Source organism: Garra rufa, chromosome 1 (genome assembly GCF_049309525.1).
Source record: "Garra rufa chromosome 1, GarRuf1.0, whole genome shotgun sequence".
Taxonomy (NCBI): Eukaryota; Metazoa; Chordata; class Actinopteri; order Cypriniformes; family Cyprinidae; genus Garra; species Garra rufa.
This window is the reverse complement of record NC_133361.1, coordinates 6,527,580-6,546,314: the sequence shown is the minus strand read 5'-3', so window position 1 is coordinate 6,546,314 and position 18,735 is coordinate 6,527,580. Positions and strand designations below refer to the sequence as shown.

General features: G+C 42.2%; 1 protein-coding gene across 1 annotated transcript in view; it reads right to left on the bottom strand.

The window, feature by feature from the left end:
* The window catches only part of LOC141336572 (uncharacterized), a 92,353-nt gene that overhangs the window by 72,416 nt on the left and 1,202 nt on the right, over positions 1-18,735 (bottom strand). Inside the window, exon 2 of the mRNA XM_073842300.1 lies at positions 16,955-18,134. Within this exon, the coding sequence (XP_073698401.1) occupies positions 16,955-18,134 (1,180 nt within the window). The remainder of the gene's footprint in view (positions 1-16,954; positions 18,135-18,735) is intronic.

Here is an 18,735-nt window from a genome sequence, read left to right as displayed (position 1 = left end):
CGTTTGGAGAGAAATCCAGAATGTACGTGGAGCTTTTCACCAGAGGAGACTATCTTAGAGGAACAACATTTCAAGATTTTTTTGAAGATGATGATAGCTTACAGTACCTCATCCAGCAGTGTGGAAAGAGATACCATGTGTTCAGTAACATCGAGACTGAAGATCAGACACAGGTTTCTGAACTGCTGGATAGAATTGACTGTATGGTGGCAGTAAATGGAGGGAGTTTCTTCACCAACGAGATGTTCCAGCAGGTGGAGAAGAACATCAAAGAGGAATAAGAGAAAATACTGACAGAAAAAGAAGGGATTAAGAGAATAGTGTGGCCGGGCGGGGAACAACAACAACAAGACAAGAGTTTGGTGGACCCCGGAGGGTGGATTTATTTGGTAAGTGCAGCAGAAATGAATGATACTGGTGAACGGTGCGGTGTTGTCGTCTTCTTCGTGGCAGTGAGGTGAGTCCTTTATGGTGAGCGTGCTTCCCAGTGACGGTGGCCGGAGAAGGGGTAAGTGCAAAGGCGTGCTGTAACCCCGGTGCGTGCAACCCGGAAGTGGGGGAGCCAAGCGGTCACGGCGAGTCTAGGGGAAGAAAAACACAAGAACAGGTAAGCCTCACGTTGCATCGGAGATGATTCTCAATCTTCTGGTTCTGTGGGTCTGCTTATAAAGCTGGAGGAGGCCGTGACCGATTGGCTTGCGGTGAGTGGTTTCAGCTGGTGCTCGTGTGTTGCCAGGGCGACGCTGATAGCTCCTCGGGACGCCCGTCACACTCCCCCCCCCAAGCGACGTCCTGGTCCTGGAGGTGACACAAAAAGGGGAGACAGGGGGTGGGTGGGGAGTGACCCCCGACAGACCTGAATAAGCCGCCCAGGACCGAGAGAGACCATCGGCGTTGTTGTTGTTGGAACCGGCCCGGTGGCGCACATCGAAGTGGAAGTCCTGGAGCGACAGGAACCATCTCGTGACCCGGGCATTTGTGTCCTTGGCCCGGGCCATCCACTGCAAGGGTGCATGGTCTGTGAAGAGAGTGAACTTATGGCCTAAGAGGTAATACCTTAGCTCCAGGACTGCCCACTTGATGGCGAGTGCTTCCTTTTCCACGGCAGCGTAGTTCCTCTCGGCCCGGGTCAGCTTGCGGCTGATGTAGACGACCGGATGCTCCTCTCCCTCCTGGACTTGGGAGAGCACGGCCCCCAATCCCGTGTCCGAAGCATCCGTTTGGAGCAGGAAGGGGCAGCTGAAGTCTGGGGCCCGTAGGACGGGCTCGGTCGTCAGGGCCCGCTTGATCGTCTGGAAGGCCTGCTCTGCTTCCGGGGTCCAGCGTACTCACTCGGGCTGCCCCTTCCTGGTCAGGTCTGTCAGAGGGGCCGCTATAGAGGAGAAGCTGGGGATAAAACAACGGTAGTAACCAGCCAACCCCAAGAAGGCACGTACCTGACGAGATCCCAGACGAAGCTCAGATAGCACCCTCTTCAGTCGTTCCAGATGGTCCTCCCATGCCTCCGAGTGGATTACGACGTCGTCCAGGTACGCAGCGGCGTAGGCTTGGTGGGGCCGGAGCAAGACATCCATTAGTCGCTGGAACGTCGCTGGAGCGCCATGCAGGCCGAAGGGAAGGGTCCGGTACTGCCAGTGGCCAGACGGAGTGGAGAAGGCGGTTTTTGTCTTGGCGTCGGCGGAGAGTGGGACTTGCCAATATCCCTTTGTGAGATCCAGGGTTGTGATGTACCGGGCCCTTCCCAGGCGCTCCAGGAGTTCGTCCACCCGGGGCATGGGGTAGCTATCAAAGTCGGAGACTTCATGCAGGCGCCGGTAGTCATTGCAGAACCTAAGGGTGCCATCCGGCTTCGGGACCAGGACTATCGGGCTGGACCAAGGGCTCCGGGATGGCTCAATTACCCCCAGCTTAAGCATCTTCTGGATTTCCTCCTCTATAGCTTGCCGGCGGGCCTCAGGGACTCGATAGGGCCGTTGCCGGACGATGACGCCGGGAGGATTGCGGATCTCATGGGATAGAACATTAGTCTGGCCGGGGGTGTCGGAGAAGACGTCCAGGAACTGACCGACCAGGTGCCGCAGCTCGGCCTTCTGGGCAGCGGACAGGTTGGAGTTGATGTCGACAGCCGCGGGTTCGGTGACGGCCAGGGCGACGGCCTGGTCCCGGTCCCCAATCCATTTTTTTAACAGGTTGATGTGGTATAGTTGTTGGGGCTGTCTTCGCCCGGGTTGCCGGACACGGTAGTTCACGGGGCCTACCCTTTCCTCCATGGTGTACGGTCCTTGCCACTGTGCGAGGAACTTGCAGGCAGCATTTGGGACCAGGACCATCACCCTGTCTCCGGGCTGGAATTCCTGCGGCTGGGCCCTCCGGTCATAGTGGCGTTGCTGGGCTCGTTGGGATCTCTCCAGGTGCTCCCGGACTAGTGGCATGACTCTGTCGATCTTGTACTTCATGTCTTGCACGTGCTCGACGACAGTGCGGAAGACGGCCGGCTGCTGCTCCCAGGCCTCTCGGGCTACGTCGAGAAGTCCCCGGGGCTGGCGGCCAAACAGGAGTTCAAATGGGGTGAACCCGGTGGAGGCTTGTGGGACCTCGCGGATGCCAAACAGAACGTAGGGTAGGAGTAGATCCCAATCCTTTTTATCTTCGGCCGCCACCCTCCGGAGCATCTGCTTCAGGGTTTGGTTAAACCTCTCGACGAGCCCGTCGGTCTGAGGATGGTAGACTGACGTCTTGAGTTGTTTCACCTTCAGCAGCCGGCACAGGTCAGCCATTAGCCGGGACATAAAGGGGGTTCCCTGGTCGGTCAGAATCTCCGACGGAATGCCCACCCGGCTGGAGAGCAGGAACAGCTCACGGGCAATGGCTTTGGCGGTGGTTTGGCGAAGGGGGACTGCTTCGGGGTAACGGGTGGCATAATCGACGATGACGAGGATATGTTCGTGTCCCCGGCCAGACCTCGGCAACGGCCCTACGAGGTCCATCCCGATCCGCTCGAAAGGCACCCTGATGATAGGTAGGGGAATCAGCGAGCTGGGGGGAGGCTTTCGAGGCGACGTGCGCTGACACTCGGGACAGGCCTGGCAGAAGCTCTTCACTTGGGCTTCCAGCCCAGGCCAGTGGAACCGGTCGCGAATCCGTTGGATGGTGTTTTGAGCGCCGAGGTGACCGGCCATCGGGTGGGCGTGTGCGAGCTCCAAGACCATTTCTGTCTTCGCCTTCGTTACGACGAGTAGATGTTTAACCTCCCCCCGTCGCTCCGCGACGCAGTACAACAGGCCGTTTTGCACGACGAAGTGTGGGAGAGGGTGAGGGGCTGGCAGGACTTCTTGGCCTTCCAGGAGGCGGACCTGGCGCCAGCAATGTTTGAGGCGGTCATCCTCTTTCTGGGCTTTTCCGAAATCGCCTCCTCCGGTAACCTGTTGGAACACATCATGGTAGACGTTAGTACGCTGGGCCGCAGACTCACCCTCTCTCCCACTGTCGGATGTCATCAGGCAGGAGTGGTATCCGGGCCCCCGCGACGGCTGAGGCCGCGGCTTGCGGCGGTTTTGGGCAGGCTGTGTGGTTGCGGCCAAGGCAGCGTCTAACCCCGGCCAGTCACGGCCGAGCAAGAGAGGAACCGGCAGGTCCTGTAGAACACCGACCTCCAGGGTCCATGTTTGTCCACCTTTATGGAAAGTGAGAAGGTTAGTTGGTACCTCACGTGTATCCCGGTGGACGCAGGTGATTGGCATCACGGCTTTGGAGGCCGGTCGGGGCCCGAGGGTGTCTGGCCGCACGAGGGAAACTGCACTTCCTGAGTCCAGCATGGCCCGGAAATGGCGTCCGCGGACCCTCACGGTGGCCGTCGGTGCTCCAGGGGAGGGTCTTTGGTGGACCACACAGCCTGCCATCCAAGCCTTTGCGGTGGGTGACGGTGGATCCGTGGGCATGGGCTCGTCGCGGGGGCTGGCCGGCCTGTGTACTGGTCGATGGCCTCAACAACCTCGGCGATGGTTTTGGGCCCCCGCATGCCAGCGGCCTGCCTCATCGAGCGGGGCAGAGCTCTCAGCAGCCGGTCGACTACTACCCGTTCGGCGACATGGACGGGGGAGGGTGAGTCTTCTAACAGCCAGTGTTCGGCTAACCGCATCAGATCAGCGGCCTGGGCGCGGACTGGCAACCGTGTTTTAAACTCCCATTCATGGAAGCGTTGGGCGGCTGTGGTCGCGGAGAGCCCGAGCCGACCCAATATCTCTTTTTTTAGCTCATTATAATTGTTTTGGGACGACGCTGGTAGAGAAAAATAGGCCCGTTGTGCCTCTCCAGAGAGTAACGGTGCCAATACTGCAGCCCAAGTACCTCTCGCCCACCCCTCGGTGCGGGCGAGTGATTCAAACATCTTAAGGTAGGCCTCAATGTCATCATGTGCGGTCAGCTTGGGTAGTAGTCGGGCAGCGGTGGCTCGCGGGTCTGGGAGAGGGACGTTTTGAGCGGCTGATAAGCGTAGTTCAGCCAAATACCCTTGAACGTGGCCATGTTGTTCGGTGAGCAGTTCAAAACATTGCTGCTGACGGACGCTAACCTCAGTAAGTTGTTTCACAAGGTCCTCCATAATTCTTGGGGAGGAGCGCGCCTAAAAAGGAAACAGAAAAACAGCCGGAGTGAATGACGGGGCAAGATGGCGGTGTAAACAAACTCTTGCTCGTTGGTGTTCTCAGGCCCGGCTGTCTGCCCGCATTCTCCACCACCTTGTGGCCGGGCGGGGAACAACAACAACAAGACAAGAGTTTGGTGAGCCCCGGAGGGTGGATTTATTTGGTAAGTGCAGCAGAAATGAATGATACTGGTGAACGGTGCGGTGTTGTCGTCTTCTTCGTGGCAGTGAGGTGAGTCCTTTATGGTGAGCGTGCTTCCCAGTGACGGTGGCCGGAGAAGGGGTAAGTGCAAAGGCGTGCTGTAACCCCGGTGCGTGCAACCCGGAAGTGGGGGAGCCAAGCGGTCACGGCGAGTCCAAGGGAAGAAAGACACAAGAACAGGTAAGCCTCACGTTGCATCGGAGATGATTCTCAATCTTCTGGTTCTGTGGGTCTGCTTATAAAGCTGGAGGAGGCCGTGACCGATTGGCTTGCGGTGAGTGGTTTCAGCTGGTGCTCGTGTGTTGCCAGGGCGACGCTGATAGCTCGACGCCCGTCACAATAGAAGCTCATGACCGAATATGATGCAGAAATAGGACAAATGAAGAAAGAAAACAAGAAGGAAATACTTGCAGACATGCAGAGTGAACTGGGAAAAAGAGAGCCACAATTCAAAAAGAGAGAAAAAGAGATCAAGAAAGAAACAGATAGGAATCTACAAAAAAAAGCTGCAGAGAAAACTGGAGGAGAAACAGTCAGAGTTTGAAGAGGAGAATAAATAAAAATAAAAGACTTCAGCAGAACAACTACAGAACTACATAAAATATGTGTAGAAACTACAAGAAAGAATTCATTATGAATCGAGAATACAAGCAGAATGTGAATACATGGTCAAGCTTGAGAAAAAAAGTGTCGAAAATTTGACAAGAAACTAGAGAAAAACTTAAAACAGAAAAGGCCAAAGCCTTACAGGAAGCTGAAGACAGAAATGAGGTAGAAAAGGAAAAAGCTTTGCAAGAAGCTGAAGAAAAACACAAGAAAGAAAGGCTGAAGTACCAAACAAATCAAAGTGAGCTCATGACTGGAGCTTCTATGTTCCTGTTTTTGGAGGAGCTGTTGGTGGGATTAAAGACATTGTGCATCGGATTACCAAAAAACAAACATCAAGCTCAAGATCAAAATCAAGCTGAAGGGTAAATTCAGGTAAATATAATGTAACGACTACTTTAACATCAAGACTAGGTGAAAGAATGACACTAACAGAAACAAGCATTGTCCCTTTCACTATGTTTAAAGTTTATGGGAGTTTTCCAGGAGTAAATATGTTGAGAGGACGCTCATGTTCATTTTTGAATTATAAAACTCGTACAGTATTTACGATAATTCTGATAGCACTTGACGGTAGCACAAGGACACTTTAAAGTGAATTTCGGCATCTAGTCACTGTTTGTTGTTGTTCATTTGTTCTAGATTTAATGATGTTGTGAAGTTATTAAAGATAATAACTTCGCCCTCTAATGATGGAAGAACAAAAAGTGTTTGCTCACCTTTTCTTTTGGGCTTGGTTTTTACTGAACACAGTAACTTCAGTGTAAGTCACATCATCTGTCTGCTCCTAAACATCAATGATAATGCAGGTACAAATCAAGCTGTTAAAGGCCCATCCATCAATAATATGTGAATCAGACTTATGACTTATTTATATCAGAAGCTGCAATTGTTAAAGTAAAAGATGCGCAAAACCTACAGGTTTAGTGAAAATTAGTTACAGGAAAATACCACAGTAACTGTCAAATATACACAGAAATATAAATATACACAGATTACTGAAGATGAATCATATTGTTCACTGGGTGCAGGATTGATGGAAGTGTTGATTGTGTCATTGGTTCCATTATATTTATTTCTATCTGTGAGCTTTAGAGCAGAAATACACTAACTTGTCCTGATGTAATGTGACTAATAAGAGTGTGATATTTCAGAGTCAGTTGTCTGTGGATCAACCTACAAAACTCACCACAGAGTTATGATCAAACAAGAGTCTAGCAGAGATGGGTACTTGAGTTACAAGAAACAGGCATCTTTCCAGTGTAACACATTAATTATAAGATGGATGAAGTTTGGGAATCTGAATAAAATAAAATAAAGACTACACAGTGATTACAAATGGAGCCTCTCCAATCTTTGTGTCCTCTGCTCATTTCTGCATAAACTATATTATGATTAAATGCGTTCGAGCAGATCTTTCTTTGAAAAATACTTTAACATTTTCTGTTATTCACTAACTAAATGTAAGCATTCACTTGCCTCTTCCATTAAGCATTTAAACATATATCTTGCTCAGTAACACAAAAACAATTTTAAACTCAAGACATTGCAGGCAGAAACGCTGCTTTTTTTTTTTTGCTTTTTTTTTTTTTTTTTTTTTTTTTACATCACTTTATCTATTTGTGAAGGCTGTTTTCTTTAAATTGTTTTTTTCTCCTATACTGAGCCATAAATCTCCACTTCAGCAGCACACCAGACTTTACATTTTTATCCCTGTATATATCCTGAAGGTTTTTACAAAGGGATTTGTTCATATATAATTTTCTTGATTTTAAACAATATTTTACTCCCCCAAAAATGTAAAAAAAAAAAAAATTCTGTCTGTTCAGTTTTTTTCTGAATTATGGAGTAAGAAATTGAGTTACCCAAAATTCCCTGTGTAAAATGATCTGACTCTAATGTCAAATAAATAAATAAATAAGAATTTTGAAACTGACTTCATCCAGTGTTTAGATTTTTGTACTAGTAATTTATGAAAATTAGTGCATATTTAATTAAATAATGCCTCATTTGCATATTTAGACCTAATATTTGAGAAAACTTGTAATACAATTTTTTTTTTTTTTTTGCAATTATCAATGTGATCAATAAACTGGGTAAGTAAGGTCATAACTATTTTTTTTACCCTATTCACCTGCAGTGTCTCGCCTAAAATCTCATATGGATTATGTGCATTCTCAGTTAAAGCATAAATGACATTCTCTGAATTAACCATGACAATGATCATATTATCCTGGTTCACATTTCACAACTCTTTTGCTCATTAAATGAACAGTATTATCTCCCTTGTGTTTTCATTAAGTGTACTATAGCCTACGTTCAAACAAAATGGTGAGCAATCTTCCTTGTTGTGTTAGTGAACACATCATAGTGTCACTGAAAACTTTTCATGGACCCCTTTACCTTGTAATACGTGAGATTAACCTTATCTGAATAAAATAAAATAAAGAATACACAGCTATTACAAATGGAGCTTCTCATTCGTTGTGTCCTCTGCTCGTTTCTGCTAGGGATGTGCATATCGATCCTAAAGTATCGATATATCGATACTGATGCGAGTATCGAAAGTATCGATACTCAAATTGAAAATATCGATACTAAGGTGTATTTTATTTACCAGTGATTTTGTTTATTTAACAAAAAGCCAGGAGTACAATGTGCATTGAATTGGATGCATAACCTATGTTAGAGAATAACTGTTCACGATATAACACTTTTCCTACTCATCTGAACGCACGCAAATGATGCAAGACAGAACCAATCAATCACAGAGAGCATTCACTCCCTTTAGACAGTGCATTCAAACAGGGCTGTGTTTCCTAAAAGTATCATAAGAAATCATTGATGCTTTTGGGAACGACAGCCCTGAACAATGCTTATCAGAGGACAGAAAATAAAAACCTGTTTGAGCTATTTCTCAATAAACAAACTGAAATTGTATAATTTGCATTTCACAAGCGCAATTACATTTCTTTAAATTAACACTTAAAGTTCATTGATCATGTTTTGTAGTAATATTAATATAAATTATACACTGGCAGAATAAAAATGTTGTATTTTATGTTTGCAACAGCCTGTCACTGGCAGCCCCTTATGAAACCAAGTATTGTAGTTACCACTAAAGTAAACATATTTTAACCACGTGTAGAAAATAAAATTTAATTAGTTGCATATTAAATGTTAAAATGCATTTCAAATATAAAGTGTAAAAGGTTATAAAAAAAGGGCATAATTACATATTTTACTCTTATTAATTTAATAAATGTAATAATTAAAAAAATACGTTTAGAAGTATCGTATCGGTATCGATATCGATGATACTGGCCATAAAAATATCGGTATCGTATCGAAAACAAAATAAGCAGTATCGCCCATCCCTAGTTTCTGCATAACATTAAACGCGTTCGATCAGATCTTTCTTTTCGAGAGCTCCCCCTAGTGGTTTGGGTAAAGTACATCGCTGCAAACACATGAACAGCTGACTAAAACTCCAACAAGAGTGCATTGAACGCAGATACACTGAAAACTTTAGTAAACTTACCACCTCTGCCCCAAAATGTATAGGCCTACATCTTTTAAACTTTTTATCGCGCCTAGTGTGGAAAAGCCTAAACAACATCTCAGATATTTGAGATAACTTCACTTTATAGTAATGCAATAGTCAGATGTTTTGGATATTTCCATCTCTTGTAATGTAACATAGGAAACTCTAAAAACTCACCAGCTTTTTTTTTTTTGTGTTTTTTTTTTTTTTTCAGAATCAGCCAAAGAATCAGAGCAGGACAATTTATCTTACATCTGAACTTGATAAATACTGTATGTGGTAACTAACTAGATATTCTAAGCACAATGTGAAAAAAAAGCAAAGACCAATCACCTTACCTTACAAAAACAAAAAAAAGACCAATCGTTATTCAGTATGCATCACCACAATGACGTAACCATTTGCTTACATATTGAACATTTAATAGTTTATCAATATACATCAAAAGAAGATGTTTAAAAAGTCAATTTTCCTAAAAAGGCAGAAATAATCTACAAAACCAAGTCTGAAGGGAGTCTGTGGAGTTTCGTGGTTTGAGGAATTGCTTTAGAGGTTCAGAACAAACTGTAAACCTGAATGTTTGATAATCAGTACAGTGATGGCTTGCAAAAACTGTAAAAAACAAATAATGCTTCTGCCTGAGAAAGTCTGGAGAGTCACAATTAAAATTTTCTCCAGGGGGCGCCAGAATCCCACAAACATACAGAATGTCTGACTGGATAAAGACTTCAACTCTGATTCAGTTTCAGTGGAAACTTCTGCTCAGCACTACTGAGACGTAAAGACTGGAGAAAAACAGAACTAAGCTGAGATTTAGATTTAAATTCAGTTTCACCTCGGGATGGAAAAAGACTGTACAACCGACTGAAATTAGTATTCAGCACCTATATGAAGACCAAAAAAAGAAGAGATTTACAAAGTCTGAATTTATATTTAAGCATATGTTACTTCTCAAAGAAGCATGTTGAAGCATGACAGTTATTGACAACTGACAATTATTCACATATTTTCCACATATTTTCATAAATGAGAATTTGTTTCAGCATTGAAATCAGAAAATCAGTACAATTAAATATCACAACATCAGTTAAAATGGACTATTACAACATTTAAAAAAGCCTTCTGTAAAAAGTTTAATATAATGATTAGATGAATCAAGGTTAGAAAATTGCGATGTATTTATATTATAATAATCATTCATTGTTATTAAAGCTATTTGTCTTGCTCTGTTGGTCTCTGTATTTAATATTACATTTAAAGCATTCAGTAAATTATATGGAGCAAATATCCATAATATCATTGAGATGAAGCTAAATCTTGCTGTAATCTGGATTGTTATTTGTATTGAGTATTTTATTCTAATGCTGTATTTATATTTCATCTCTGAGCTGCAAGTCCTTCCTCCCTGCAAAATAATTCAACAAAATCATGTATTGAGCTTTCATGAGTGCAGATTGTGAATCATCAGATTGTGAGATGCTCAAAAACTCACCAGCTCTTCTTGCACAGATGATCTGAAGAAGAATCACAGTAGGAGCAGCAAACACTGTGGTCTTAAGAACAATCAAAATCTCTACAAGACGTGTGGAAAGATGATAGACACAATCAGGATGAAAAAAAAATGCAATTTTGAAAATGCACAGCAGATTGACTGTTTCAGCATTAATGAACTGCATTTAAAGACGTGTCCTACCTCTGAATAATGATCCAGTAGTCCTACTGACTTCAGTTTCTGCTGGACCTGTAATCATGTCTGTTAGTTCAGATCAAACATAATATACATATAAACATAACATCTTAACTTCGCACTCTTCTCTTCTTTTCACGATGAAGAAAGCACTTAAAGGGATAGTTCACCCAAAAATGAAAGAGTGATGTTTATCTGCTTACCCCCGGGCATCCAAGATGTAGGTGACTTTGTTTCTTCAGCAGAACACAAACAAATTTTGAACTAAAACCGGTGCAGTCTGTCAGCCATATAATGGCAGTGAATGGGCACCAGACCTTTAAAAGTAAACAAATGTAACGAGTAAAGAGCCGGATGTTAAGCTTGTGCTCATGACAGTTGGACGTGGCTGTGTATCAAAGGTAAAAAATGATATAAATACTGTTCAGTTTCTCGCAAAAAACAATCTTTTTGTGACTTAGGACATCAATTCAATGTATCTTCACGAGCCGCAGGGTGTAATTTGGATTTGTCTGTGCATGTTTTGTTTTACTTTTAAATCTTTGTTTGTGTTCTACTGAAGAAACAAATTCAACTACATCTTGGATGCCCTGGGGGTAAGCAGATTTTTTTTTTCTTTTTTTTTGGGGGGGGGGGGGGGGTGAACTCTCCCTTTAAAGGCTTGTGAAACCCCAGACTACTTTTTCTGAGATTTTAGCAGTTTTTTGTTTGTGTTGCACATCATAGAAAGCAACGTTATCCTCTATTAATGTTAATATTTTTAGAGATAACTGGTTAATTTTGAGGGGGTTTTTTTTAGCTATTTTCATCTTCCAGGTTTAAAATCTACATTGTGCTGACGTCAGCTTTAAGACGTGGCAATGGACTATAGTACTTCGATGACGCATCCGTGTCTCATAAATATTCATGACGCTGCGTGTTCTTATCCTATGAGAAGTTGCTTTTGCTTAAATTATTCACAACAGTGTGTGCTGATTTGCTGTGACAGGCGCTTCAGACTATGAGAATGAATACATTAACTGAGAGAAACCTTCATGGAGTTCTGCACACAAGATTCATTCATTAAGTGTAAGCGATTTTTCCTTGATGCAACCCATCAAAAGCTTATATAAATGACGCAAAATAAGCCTTAACAGTTATTAGAGGTTCAACACCGCGTTCATATAAGTGTGTTCGATGCATACTGCAAATGGCTAAAAAACGGCTAAATGGCAAAATAAAACTGTCTAAACACAAAGCTGTCTGTGTTTTCTGTCTCCTCTCCTCCACACAGTGCAGAGAGTGCACCACAACCACTTTTGCAGCATTTTTCAAAACTGTGGTGAGAGCTAGCCAGTGATGAAACAAGGGGGTTTCATAGCCCTTTAAAGTTGGAGAATGGCAATTAAGCCCATACAATGGAGTGTGTTCATGCTATGTCATCAATCCAGAAGTCGGCCAAGAAAAACAAGAAAAATGTAATTCACAATGTCGGGATAAGAAATAGAAAAAAGAATTGTCGGGTCATCAGTCACTGTCAGGGATAGGGTAAAGGGAAGAGGCGAGGACTCAATGATGCAGAGTATGGACTTTATTTGGAAAATAAAATAAACAAAACCAGCAACAAAAACTACCCCGATGGGGAAAAACAGGCAGGCAAAAGGACAAGGCTTGGCTCGGCAGGAACAAGGTAGGGCAGGACACATCCAGGAAAAAATACGTTGACAAACTGGCCCAGGACTGCAAACACAAGGAGAATAAGTGGGGAGCAAATGAGGCAGGTAACAAGGGAAACACAGGTGGGGCAAAGTAACCGATAATCAGGAAACAAGATGGGTGGGGTCAAGACAATAGACACGAGAGCACATGGCACAAGAAACCAATCAAGACAAAAACCATGTTCTCACACAAAACAAAAACACAAGCACATGTGCTTGAACAAAACAGGACACGAACACACAGCTAATGAGAAAACTCATAAGCTGCATGTCCACACAAAACCATGACACAATATTGAAACTCAACAAGACATGAGTGCCGGGATCCCAACACCACACTCCAACAAGAAACAAGACACGAAGACAACATGAAAGCAAGACATGGCGGAAGTGTCAGGGCTCTGTTAGTCTCACGTAGCCAGACCTTTAGCCATCAGTCTGGAACTCATGGCAGCTTTCATTGGCCAAGGCCCGCCCATAAGACCGTTTGATCGACATGTCAAACAACCACTCACAGTTCGTTTCAATCAGCGTCACGTTTCCGTGCGTGGAAACGCCCCCACAACAACAGACTGGCGTGCAACAAGACAGTCATTGAAATAACCAGCATTGAAAGATAATGAAGAAGAGGGAGAAAAAACAGTAAGTCAGTAATTTGTTTGCGAACGTTGCAAATGTGTATAACAACAATGGCATTTGCATAAGCACATTTTAGCCAAACGGCAAGTAAATCAGTCCGTGCTTTGTTTCCCGGTGGACCGAACATAAACGTGACACTCGATTCTCCCGGAAATCCGGTCAAATTCAACTAATCAGATGACGACTTTGACATTCCTGAAGTGTTTCCAGTTAAGTGTACCATATGTATCAGACGTTTAGCCAACGTTCCGTGTGCGTGACGTCTGAGGCTGAGACTAGGGCTCTGTCACAAAGCCACAAGAAAACTAGACTGAAGTGACAGAACCCTGACACTCTGAGACAAAGCAGATTTATGTGCAACAGTAACCAAACACTATTGCTGCGTAGTGTTGAGCCCTGTATGAACTTGAGTTTGTCAAATATAATCACCTTTTCTGCTTACTTAGTCCTCGATTTAGCAGCATCAACACTTTTTTTATTTTATTTTTTTGTTGTTTAGACATCATAAATTAGTAGAACAATGTCTTCAGTAGTACATTGACCGTGCGATCCATGATGCTGTTTATATCAGAATATCACCACAATGGCCATGCATCAGGTTAACTGAACAAAATGTGTTGCAGGTGCAAACCCTCTATAGGGGCTGACAGAGAGAGCCTACAGAGTGGAGCCTGTGCTTCAGTCGAGGATGGCCAGAGAAACATTAACGTTATGCTTCATTTGAAGGCAGCAATTGTGTAGTTGTTCTCAATAATGAGACGACTGATAGCTATTCTACACCTTCACAAGTACAATACTGTATTCATTAAAGCAGTTGTAGTGTTTGAGAGCTGGGATCTCACTGTTGAGGTTTGAAAACGTGTTATTGCTGACAGTGAGAACTCAGTCAGTTTGACCACAGTAGAGTCATCTCTGATGATGCTGCCAATTCACACACATTCATATTCCAGTTCCACTTTTTTTCTGCTGCACGCCATTAAAGGTTTAATTTTTTTATTATTATATTTTTTTTCCAGTTAACAAAGACGTAAACACACCGCTTTAAAAGTTTTCACAAAGGCTAGCATGATATAACTAGTGTATTTACTGGTTGCCAGATTAAGACTATATAGACAGTGTTGGGGAAAGTTACTGTTGGAAGTAATGCATTACAATATTGCATTATTCAGTTACATATACCATCTACGTAGATATCGGAGAACAATTTAAAATATTGTATAAATGCATTCTATGGCACCTTTAATGTGTGTTCAGATTTATTGTAGAACTACAGTAACCTCCAATGTAACCAAATGTGTACACAGCAACACCTCTGTACTTCTGATTTCTCTCAACATGAATATTTATTTAACCAAAGCGTAAGCAGATTTCATTTTTACTAATTAGATTTAGTAATTTTTTTATCTAAATGTTTATTGTTAATTTAAGATGAGACAGTGCAGGTGAAAAGGGTAAAAAAATAACTCATAGTATCACCTTACTTACCCAGTTGATTGATTACTTTGATAATTGCAAACATTTTTTGTATTACAAGTTTTCTAAAATGTTATGTTTAAATATGCAAATAAGGCATTATTTAATTAAAAAAGTGCTAAATTCTTGTTCAATGTTTTGACATATTATAGAGGGAATTATTATGGATATTTTACAGAGGGAATTTTGGGTATCTCATTTCATCATGCCATAATAAATGTGTGTATGTGTGTGTGTGTGTGGGGGGGGGGGGGGGGTTGAAATGTTGTATAAAATCAAGTGAATCATGTATGAACAAATCCCACTGTAAAAACCTTCAGAATAAAGACAGGAATAAAAATGTAAATTTTGGTGTGTGTAAGTGCTACTGAAGTGGAGATTTATGGATCTGTGTAAGAAAAGCCTTTAATATATATATATATATATATATATATATATATATATATATATATATATATATATTGTAATTAAAATCTATTAACACAAATAGATGAAGTGCTATAAAATAAACACTTAACAGTGTTTTTGGGTGTTTTCTTTCCACTAGTCAAAAAAAAAAGCCCAAAATTTCAAACTTGACAGGAGCATGTTAAAACAGCATTATCTGCAGTATCTCCCTTTTAAACAAGGCAAAGCTACTGTTTTCTACTAGTGAGACTATTGTAGTGTATACTGTATATTGTGTTTTGCTGTTTTCAGTCGGTTTATACTGAAGATCCAAAAGTGCAAGTTTTTGGGGAGAATGCAAAACTTTACAAGCATGTGCAAAATACAGGGAGGCTGGATAGCTGTAGCCAAGAGTAAGCAAAGACTCACGTGTCCAATATTCCACAGTGGTTCTTTATTATCAGCATAGTCAATCCTACGCACACATGGTGTAGTTTGCAAAACCACTCGACTAACAACTGCGTTACTGACCAGAAATTAACAGACTAAGAGCAACAGAAATATAAACCGGCTTCACATGCATACATGCGATGCTCACAGCTCGCGCTCCTTCTATCAACTCTCCCCTCTTCAATGAGGAAGTGAGAGAGCATGTTGTGCCTTAAAGGAGCAGTACCTAATTCTGCTTGTTGGTCAAATGAGTAAATCATTTTTGGCAATGATTAGTTGGGTGAAAAAAATATAAAAGTTAAATAAAAGTGAAAAACAAATAAGATTTTTCTCTCTTTATTGACTTACGTGTCCAAAGAAACGTGTAGGTATGCTCAAAGAAGCATCCAGTTGCAAAGCTAAATTACAGCTTATATCTGTAAATATGTGGTGGGTTAACTAGATATTCTAAGCACAATGATAAAAATATAAATTTCAGAGACATGTCTCTCTTAAAAGTGTTATAAGCCTCGTTCAGACTGATATGCAAATCTGATTGAAATCCGATCATATTTCAGTCGTCTGAACAGCAACCAACTACATGAAATCCGATTTGTTCAAATCCGTTTCGAGCTACATTTGTATGTGATTTGGAATCCTATACAAATCAGATTCCTAAAAATCTGTTTCAGTCTAATCGGATTTGGGGAAGCTTTTTCACATTTTCACGCCACGTAAAACGTAAACACGCCAGGCGTTTTTGTGGAAAACATCATAAACATCTTTACAGAAACAAGCTTGTGTTGCTGCGAACTGCAAGTCAAGCGGGAAAAGACAATATACGGCTAGTTTATGCACCTCTTTGAGTTTGGAAACCAGCAGAGACGGCAGCACAGACTAAAGTCGCACATTCCAGCTTTCTGCGTTTCTGCCGCTGCTTTAAAAGACGAATATAATCCAGCTCAACGGCAACATTGTCATATCGCAGGACAGCAACTACTGCAAACTGTTGTGGTTGATTTTAACTTTGGCATAACAACACAACAGCATTGCCATAGAAACCAACACATTCAGTGAAAGGAAAGAGCGCTTATGGACACATGATTCGGATTTGAACAGTTGTGAAATGCTGTGTGGACAGTCAGTTATTCAAATCAGATTCAATCCGGATATGGACAAAATCGGATTTGGGCTGACAGTCTAAACGAGGCAATAGCTTCTTCTTCAGCTTCCTGAAGTATATGAGAGCCCAAGAACATTTTGTGCATGTACAAAAACAAATAAATAAATAAATTACATTTACATGCATTTTGTTTCATAAAACATGAAAACATTATTTAAATATTAAATATTTACTTCTTTTCGAAGGAACACAATCTTGGATTTAATTTCAAACTCAACACTTGAAACTGTGAGCAAGCAGTGGCAAGGAACCTCATTTGTGACAGAAACGGATAATAAACCTTGGGAGAAACCAGGCTCAGTCTGGGATCCAGTTCTTTTCTAGCCAGACCAAACCAACATGGTGTGGTTTAATTCCAGGACACTTTTCTCCGGTGTGAACTTGGAGAGGTTTTAATTTGTAAGCTGTGGCAAATGTCTTTTCACACTGGTATGTACCTTCTGGTGCACTTTTAAAACGTGCAGCCATGTAAAACGTTTTCCACATAAAGAGCACATGTGTGGCTTCTCTCCAGAGTGGATCTTCATGTGTTCCTTAAGGTTTCCTTTTAATGTGAAACTCCTCCCGCACTGATCACACTCATGCGGCTTCTCTCCACTGTGGATCTTCATGTGTTCCTTAAGGTTTCCTTTTAATGTGAAACTCCTCCCGCACTGATCACACTCATGCGGCTTCTCTCCACTGTGGATCTTCATGTGTTCCTTAAGGTTTCCTATTAGCGTGAAACTCTTCCCGCATTGATCACACATGTGCGGCTTCTCTCCAGTGTGGATCTTCTCATGTGTTTTCAGAGACTCTACCCGACTGAATCCCTTGTCACATTGTGAACACTTGAAAGGTTTTTCTCCAGTGTGAATTCTCTGGTGCAGCTTCAGCTGAGCATCTGTGAAAAAGGACTTCCCACAATCAAAGCACACGTGATCCTTCACACTACTGTGTCGTTCCTGGTGTATTTTAAAAGAGTCCAGTCGAGAGAAACTCTTTCCACACAAAGAACACACATGAGGCTTCTCCGGCGTATGAACATTCAGATGCTTCTTCAGGGATTCTGCCCAAAAGAAACTTTTACCGCAGCGATCACAGTGAAACGGTCTTTCTCCAGAATGAGAACGCAGATGTGTTTTAAGACTGGCTGCTTGTACAAAACTCTTCCCGCATTGACCACATTTGTGTCGCAGTTCTCCAGTGTGGATTCTCATGTGATCCGCAAGGGTCCCTTTTCGTGTGAAACTCTTCCCGCATTGGCCGCATATGTGCACCTTCTCTCCAGTGTGGATTTTCATGTGTTCCTGAAGGTGTATTTTTTGTGTGAATCTCTTCTCACATTGATCACATGCATGCGGCTTCTCTCCAGTGTGGATTTTCAAGTGTTCATTAAGGTTTCTTTTTAGCGTGAAACTCTTCTCACAGTGAACACATGTGAATGGTTTCTCTCCCGTATGAATCATCAAGTGGTCTTTAAGACTTTTTTTGTATGTGAATGATTTCTCACACTGAGGGCAAGTGAAAATTTTGACGGCTCTTTTTCCGAGTACAAATTCCTTTTCAGTCTGTGAGCAACTCAAAGATTGTTCTAAAGTTTGGACATGATGATTTTTCTCACCTTCATTCAGTTCTTCACTTTCATTATTCACTTCCATAAGGTCTAAAATGAAAAAAAAAAAAAAGGTTTAATCATTTTATATATGTCTATGGGCTGGAAGCTATTTCTTAGATCATGACCATAACAAACCATCAATTACCAAAGGTCACATGAGGCCTTATTCATTCATAGTCCTACAATTGTTAAATGTTACTGTCCTTAAGTACATAACCAAGGATATTTCCTCTTTACTCAATTATTAAGGATTTTGTGACTTTTACTGCACTATATTCTAAAGAAAACATTGACACGATTGCTTAGATTTCTCTAGACACTTTTACTACATTTATGACTGCAAAGTGCAAATAAATAAATAAAATGTGTGAATTCATTTTTGATTAGTTCAGTTCACAAATTTTAATCTGTGTTGTCAAAATAAAAATATTTGGTTTATGTGAATATTATGAAATGGCGATTATGTGCAATTTGACATGAATTTAAAGTGTGAGAGACAAACAACTTTTTATGCGTTTTGAACATTCATTTACACAAGATTTTGAAAACGATGCTTTTATATATTAAATTGCCCAATTCCAAAAAAAAAAAAAAAAAAAAAGGACCCCTGTGACAGAAACTTTTTTGGAACCACTACAAGTTTTACACT